Source organism: Austrofundulus limnaeus, unplaced genomic scaffold (genome assembly GCF_001266775.1).
Source record: "Austrofundulus limnaeus strain Quisiro unplaced genomic scaffold, Austrofundulus_limnaeus-1.0 Scaffold62, whole genome shotgun sequence".
In the NCBI taxonomy this organism is placed as follows: Eukaryota; Metazoa; Chordata; class Actinopteri; order Cyprinodontiformes; family Rivulidae; genus Austrofundulus; species Austrofundulus limnaeus.
In genome coordinates this window covers 590,819-599,139 of record NW_013952464.1, presented here as the reverse complement: position 1 = coordinate 599,139, position 8,321 = coordinate 590,819, and the positions used below count along the sequence as shown (strand labels likewise).

The window sequence follows — 8,321 nt, the reverse complement described above, 5'->3', positions numbered from 1 at the left end:
ATTGAAGCTGAGGTTTTTTAGTTTTTTTTTTTTATAAAAATCGTTAGATTACTCTAAAGCAAAATGAGGGAAAATCTGTGTCAATTACAGACAATCTGTTCACATGAGCAGCTGTCAGTCAGCACCTGTCATCCTCCAGACACACGACGGAGCGTGTCTGAACCAATCACTTTTGTTGACATTGATCAGCTGACTGATTTAAATACAYCTTAACATTCATGAGGTACTTTACATTGRCHGTTTATGGTTGAGTGTGGGCGTGTAGAGGGTAGAACCTGAGGCGGGACCTAATGAGCAAACTCTGACGTGTGGCTGTGATTTATAAAAGAAAGATGYGCAGAAACATGCGTACGTACGGTTTTATAAATCTGAATTTTTTTTGGCATACGCAATTTCTGCCTTTTGGCCGTACGTTCACTTTTAGTATGGTTTCCACGCAATCCTTTATAAATGAGACACCTGGACTGTTTGCAGTCCATGACATCGACTGAATGTGTCTTTCTCYAAGGAATGCCTTCACTGTTTTTGCCCTATGGCACGATGCATTGTCATCTTGGAAAATGATTTTATGACCTCCAAACATCTGTTCAATTGTAGGGCTGAGAAAACTGTCCAAAATGTCAAAGTAAACTTGTGCATTGATAGAAGAATGAACCACAGTCATCTTCCCAGTGCCTTTGCCTGACATGCAGCCCCATATCATCAAGGACTTTGGAGATTTGTTTGTTTTTTTCAGGCAGTCCTCTTCATAAATCTCACTGGAACAGCACCAAACAAAAGTTCCAGCATCATCACCTTGTCCAATGCAGATTCTTGACTCGTCACTGAAGATAACTTTCATCCAGTCATCCACAGTCCATGATTGCCTCTCCTTAACCCATCGCAGTCTTGTTCTTTTTTGTTTAGGTGTCAATGATGGTTTTCTTTTAGCTTTCCTGTATTSAAATCCCATTTCCTTTAGGCGATTTCTTACGGTTCGGTCACATACATTGACTCATTCAAGACTGCTGATTCCATACCTTTTGCCAGGGGTTGTATCTATGCAGCACCAGGAGAGATTCAATCAAACTTTTCTTCACTGCGAGAGACTCCAAGTACACAACAAAACGCATTGAATGGCTAAAAAAGTATATTTTGCATGATATGTCCCCTTTAAAACGATTTTAATTCTTGTCTTGATGGAAAATGGGAAAACAATTACAGGAAGAGAAAATTCTTGAGCTTTTATTTTTTTTACACAAATCCTGTTATTTTACACAATCTGAGCGGTGGTTGTATAATATTGTACTCATACTGTGTGTACAGCCCACATCTGCAAAATTACAAATCGTAAACTTCCATGTTGGGAATTCACAAGACGAGTGTTCGGGGCTGATAAAATGATAAACAAAGGCCTTCTGCACAGTTTGATTAATTAAAAAAACGAAGTAAAGGCCTGCAGAGATACAAACCACAGAAAGTCTCCGACAAAGACCTTATTTTAGAAGTTCTTGTTTTGTTTTGTTTTTWATTCAATAGATGCACGTAGTAGTATAGATGGTTCTGTCTGCTACATGTTAAAAAAGAACAACAAACTCCCCTGTTATTGGTGTCTGGCCTACTTTCTGTGGTTTTAGGCTAATTAACGGCACTGCTGACAGCCATTGTGCCACAGCAGTGAATTTAGCTACAGAGTAACAATGCTCCTGTTTTTTTCCTGGAAATGAAGAAGAGGTCAAAGAAACACAAACTTTCAAAACTTTCCAAAACATAACGTAGTCATTTTTTTAAAAGAGTGCTTCTAACATCCAAGCTGTGGTGACTGAAGCACAAAAACAATAACATACATTTAATAAATTTTATATTAGATATAATGCACATTTGTATTCAATGGATGACAATGATGCATGGCTGTACAGTTTGACTGATTTGCTGTGGAGTTCTAAAGGACTCTTTGGGGAATTTAATCCGTATTTGTTGCTTTTTTGATAAAGTGCTGACTTCCACAGTCCACCTGTTTACTGTAAAGCTCTGTCACACGCACCACCGGGGGGGGGGGGGGGGGGGGGTTTGTCCTGCTGACGGTAAGGTTTTACTTTCTTTTTTCCTCTGGAAAAATTGATGTTATATATTACAGCTCCAGACTTTATTAGGCAGGTGGTTGATGYGTTTAATAATGTATTATCTATATTGTCACAGTTTTTTTTTTGTTGAAAACATCCAAACCCTATTAATCCTAAACTAATCTCCGCACTCCACAGTTCTCTGACGTTTTTAATAAAGTCTCTTGTCCTGTCATATCTACCTCGTTGGTTTTAAAGCCTCCTAATAAGAATCTAAAAATTGGAGGGCCCATGTTGATTTCAGAGTTGCTGCTGTTGCTGCAGGCCATGCACAGAATCAATAAAAGGTATCAATACYGAATCGATCTGTTGCAGGAGTCAAATGCTTTGCCATCCAATTACAAAGGCGTTTTAGGTCACTTTAAACCGTGAAAGACCTTTGCCTGATGCTTCATGAGATTCACAAAAAAAAAAAAAAATCAATATGTGAGTTTGATGCACTACAACTGTACATCCAGTTCTTTGGTTAAACTGACTGTACGTTCTTGTGTAYGTTCTATTGAATGCGTAAGAGTGATTTCAGGATTCTCAAAAACTCAGAAATACATCCAGCCAGTTCGTTGCGATGAGTGTCAATCAAATGCCAAAAGTGTTTTTGTGTTTTCTCGGCTCTGGGAACAAGTTGCTGACCGCTTTCCCGATCCCCTTTCCTGTTTTGTGTTGTTCGAGCGGCCCAACGTAGGGGTGGAGATAACGCTGATTTGTTCCCTGCCACCACCGCGGCATGTTTTCCTCTGTATCTCCAGTCCGCCTCTCTCTTCCAGTCAAGCTGCGTTCCAGGTGGGGGTGACAGAGCACAGCTCGCAGCCACAAGGCTGTCCAGGAAACCCGTGTCCTGTGTCCAAAAAAACATGTTTTGACCGCCTGCGCCACATCTGGAGGGATATTTACTCCTGAAGCCATTCACTTCTCCAGCAACATGACACAATACGCTTGACAGGATCTATTTACACAGCCTGCAAAGAAAAAACAGACAAGAAAAGCAAAAACATATTTTGCTCAAATGAAAGCATAAAAAGGTCACATGAAGCAGTTATGGTCATTTGGCACAGCTGAAACATGGGAGCAGAGCTATGTTTAGTAATTTGTTCGAAAAACAAAAGGTTACTTTATGGCAACTATAAACGAGCTGACATGTTAATAAAATATTTTTGGTCTCTTCACAATGCTTGTTAGTGTATCGCATTCGTGACAAGCAGCAAAACAGCCCAGTGATTAAACCGTTTAGTTGTGGTGTAATTTAACATAGCCTACTCAGCATCCAATAAAAACCTTAAGTATTGTATAAAACACACAGATCACATCTTTAACACAAGTGGATTCACATTTAATACTCTTTTTAGTGACAAACTAAATAATTCAGAAACTCTGTAATTACATGCACCAATGCCTTTCCTCTTTAATGAGATGGTCCTTACGCAAGAGCAACGATAATATGGCCTCATCATGACAGGAACACTCTCTAATCACCTCTTAAAGTCTGATAGCGCCTTGCACGTGCAGCAAAGCCCCAATCCTTCCTGCACCAAACCATCTGGAATGGGAATTTGTCTGAGTGTAATGAATGGGTCTGTATGCCACTGCAGCAGTCAGGACCTGAGCCCTGTGGCGATCCACTACAGCCATCTCTTTTATTGTGCTGCTCTTTCCTACCACTATCCGCATCGCCTCTACTGTGTGTGCTGCATTGTTTGACCTTCAGGTGTAGAGAGGGGGAGGAGGGGGAGGAGGAGGAAGTGTGAGAGTCTCATCCCAACATGTGGGCGTTTGAACCGGGTCCGGGGCTGTCAAATCGTAAAAAACCCAACTGGACTCAAATCCCAGACTTCATTACGAGTCCAGTAATCTCTCTGACCTTGAAGTTCTTCTACGGGTTCTGGAGTTAAGTTGTTTAAATAGAATGATTCAAACTATCAATGACATGAGCGGCTTCTGTCCAGCTGTCAGGTGAAGCTGATTTTGGCCTGTGTGTTGTTTCTGTTACTAAAACATCGTACAAACCATTGGACAGGTTTTATTGAAACCTTCAGGAAATATTTATTGAATGAACATCTATCAATCTAATCATGATCCAAAAAAGATAAATAATAATAACTAAAAAAAAACTGCACACTGTCCAGTTTCTGATTGAAACAGCACTCACGAATAGAAGTCAAGTTGTTGTTTTTTTTTCTCCTCGTTTTTACCATGTCCTGAAGATCTGCAGCTAATTCGAGATGGTCCACACAACAAACTTAACTGTGAAAATACAAAATTWGCTAAGTTGTATTTAGTTTTACAGGCACCAAGCTAAAATTTGGTGTTGTAGCAGCTGAGCATCAGTCACGAATAATACTTTAAATATCCTTTATGCTTAGTATTTGTCTAAAACTTTATATACTATTGGTGTCAACATGTATGTGCTTTAGTTATGAGAGTATCAAAGTATATAAGACAAAGTAGACTACACTTTAAATGAAGGTATAATTGTTTTTTGAGTAAAGGAAACTAAAATATTTGCCTGTCTTAAATTAAATTCTTCATCTTTCTTTAAAGTGATGGAAAATGGAATGTGTTTTTTAATACTTCATCAGTAATATGATTTATTGTAAATGTAATCTGTCTTTTTTATGTAAAATGAACAGCTGGTATAGCATGCTGCTGATGCTAATAGGGATAKCAATAAACGTAAACCCTCTTTGTTAGGAAAATATTTAATCAACCACTRAATACACTGTAGTTTAATCAACTTTCAGACAGTAATCAGTCCATCTACAGCTGATTAACTTGTGTAGTCAGGCCAATTCAAGATGTCTGCCTCAGCTAATCAAAATTACYCAACACATCCATGGTTTCATCTCATTTAATTGTTCTTATATTGAGCTAAAACCTCATGTCACAGGGTCACCCACACTGATCCWGCAATAGTCCATGAGACTGAGCATAACATGATTTTTTTTCTCAACATAATATGATCTTAGTCTCAAACCTCTACTGTAAAAGGTAGCATTCCTTCAAGACGTTCTAGGCCTTTATTTCAGTKGTGTTTAAGGTTACATAAACGGTTAACATCCCCAACCGTTCCCATTTGTTGCTAGGGAAGTGCTGCCTGTTGTGCAGGAAACCGGGAGAGCAGTTTCCTGTTATGGAGAGAGGTTTTTCAAGAGTTGCATTCATTTAATCCTATAACAGATGCTTGCTCAGGAAGTTGAGCCAGAAGAAGAAAAAAAGCTTTTGGTGTCCTGGAGAAACAGTTTTTTTGGAAACTGCTTTTAGGAACCTTTCTATGCACTGTGCTGGGTCAGGAAATACTGTATATAGTCCAAGAGCAAAACATGTTGGGGACAGCTGTGAGGGGGGGAAACAGCCTTTAGTTCTTATTGTGTTACATAAAAATGTAAAATACAAAGAAACTCATCCTTGTGAAGCTTTAGCAGTCAGCTGAATACTTAATTTWTCTGCAAGGGTTTTAAATTTGCAACTTTTTGTCAGTCAGAGAGGAGACATGCCATCCAACCAAACAGGAAGAAAAATAATGTGCAAAAACACTTCATCAGACAATAAACATGAACTGTGGCTTAAACATTTTAACTTATTGCTCAAATCATTCTTTTTATAAGATTTGTTGCCTTTTTCTTGACCTCACTTTGTACACATGGGTTAGGGCAACATTTTTACCACACAGAAGGTCACCTTTAATTTATTAAAATAACAAAGGGTCACRCATCAAATTAATGCGTCCAACATCATATTTGTTTCATCTGTGACAACCAGTGTTGTATACCTCAAAGCAATACTTTAGTAAGTTAGCACATCATAAAACTACCTTTGGTAAAAGTTTGAGTCTCCTCTACGAATACAGTATAACTTAGCAAGTCCTAAAGTATCTGACTTATTTTGTATCAAAAGTAAATTTCAGCCAAAAAATGTATCTAGTTATTAAAAGTATTGAGTAAAATAAGCGGTTAGACCTTGCAAAATATATGTTTTGGGAGGCAAGCAGCTGTGGTGCATTGTGTACAAATTAATATGGTGTCAGAATGGTACATATTTATACTTCTCATCCAACCACAAATAAAATCACTCTAGAGACACAATTTATTTTTTAATAAAAACAAGCCGGAATAAAAGAGGAGTAATGACTTTCTACTTCATACCTTGGTAAATAATGTAAGGAGTAGAAACTGAAAATAATAACTCAAGTAAAGTAAACATAACCAAAATTTCTACTTACAGTAAGTACAGTAACAAAGTATTTGTACTGAGTTATTTTACAACTTTGGTGATAATTGTGTCATTATTTATCAGTAATCTGCATAAAAAGAGGGCAGGGGGCGGTGGGTGGAAAGTCATTTGACTACCCCTTAAAAAATGGTGCCCCCACACTGCCCCCACCCACCTGTCACCCTGGCCTGACAGTTTTATCCTTTTGAGTTCTAAGTTGTTTGCTTGGTGTGCATTTTTTATGTTCCCTGGCTATTTAGGATTAGTAAAACCTCGTGAAAAATAGAAGTTCAAAATACAAACTTATAACTTATTTAAGATTGAAAACAAAACATGACATTTTGTGCAATTTAGCTATTTAGTTAACCTATTACCAATCATTGGTGTAGGAAACTGGAGTGCCCGAAGAAAACCCATGCCTGCACAGAGAGAAGATACAAACTCTACCCAGAAAGGTCCCTGACCCGGCAACCTCCTTGTTGAGTGCAACAGCTCTACTAACTGTGCAACCATGCAGCAGACAACTTTTAAGAAAAAATAATACAAAATAAAAAAACTGAAATAAACATGGAGCTGATTCTCTAACTCTTGTATTTGTTAACCAACCTAACAAATCTGTTGAAGTTATTCTGTCATATTTTCAGTTAAACAAATAAATAATTCTTGGACATGACCGGTCAAAGACCGGATTTAAATTGTCCATGGACCGTCTCTGGCCCTCGGACCGTATTTTGTCCATGTGTGCTGCATACTTCCATACTATGAGAGGTAACGTGAATTGAAAAAAAAAGAAAAAGAATAAAGAAACATGTTGAGTGGTTGGAGCCTGACGTGTGCGCAGCGCTGAAGTCCAGCCTCAGGAAGCGCCCAGCAGCACCTCCCGTTTCCACAGAGGAGAGGAGCGCAGCCGCGCGCGCGCTGGAAGCTGGAACATCACGAGGAGGAGCGGAGATGCTGCTCGCTGCTGGCTGGGAGAGCTGAGCCCACTGCTGCGAGACAACAAGCCTCTGACAAGAGGGGAAAAAAAGTCTCCAAGCACCGAAGAAGACAAAAAGGATGACTTCTCTGCTCCAGCTCCCAGTCGTCACAGCGCCTGCGRTGCGTTTGGATTAAGTTTCAGCTCCAGATTTGGAGGAATCCTGAGAAATGAGGACAAGTGTCTGCTACCGTGGATGATGATGATGATGATGTCCCACAATGAGCGCAGGTTGGTTGTACAAATAAAATGTTCCCTTCAGAGAGTTCAGAAAGCAAACTTTGTACGCAACGCTCGTGGGGTGAAATGATCATTTCTGAAAAGTTAGTTTTTTTGTTTTTTTTTGTTTTTTGTTTTTTGTTTTTTTCCCGTAATTTGATGTGTTCTAATTAAGAAGTGGGAATGAAACCAGTTGCGGTGCAATACACGAGACATTGGCTCTCATATAAAAGTAAAATGCCAATTAGAGTTTGATAGCTTTTTTTTATGTTGCTCCGGAAGTGTTTGTTTTCAGTAATAAGATAAATGAAACACAGGGAAAATCCATRACTGAGGAAAACATTTGAAAGAGACCTAATTATTTGTTAGATAGGTACTTTTTCACAAGGATGCACAGGATTAAAATAACTACTTAATATTTGTGAAATTAGACAGAAAATATTTTAGAGGAAAGATTGTGTGAGTGCTGTTTTGGCTACTTTCTGAAAAGTGAATTTATTTTTACACAATATGTTTCGATCAGAATTTTCATTGTTGAAACCCTTTTCACTCCTCTCTGAAGATTTTCCCCTTCAGATTCCAGACAGGTTGTTTTGTTTTGATGGGTGACATTCAGAACGAGAGAACACAGTGTGAAATCATATCCTGTAAGTTTGGCACAGTCAAGGTTCCTCTGCCTCTTCCTTTGTTTCACCAAACATTTGTTTTAATTGAATTCTTGTTGTATAATTCATATCCTGTTGTTTGCAGTTTGGCTGCCTTGTCAGACTGGGGTTCTTGTTTCTCTTTTATTGTTCTTTGGAACACTCAAAGTGCTGTTT

At 38.6% G+C, this 8,321-nt stretch overlaps 1 protein-coding gene across 2 annotated transcripts in view; it reads left to right on the top strand.

The window, feature by feature from the left end:
• Positions 1 to 7,189: 7,189 nt before the first annotated feature.
• The window catches only part of fgd5a (FYVE, RhoGEF and PH domain containing 5a), a 42,775-nt gene continuing 41,643 nt past the window's right edge, over positions 7,190 to 8,321 (top strand). For both annotated transcript variants that reach the window (XM_014009840.1, XM_014009839.1), the window contains exon 1: positions 7,190 to 7,512. In XM_014009840.1, the coding sequence (XP_013865294.1) occupies positions 7,503 to 7,512 (10 nt within the window). In that variant the 5' untranslated portion in view covers positions 7,190 to 7,502. The remainder of the gene's footprint in view (positions 7,513 to 8,321) is intronic.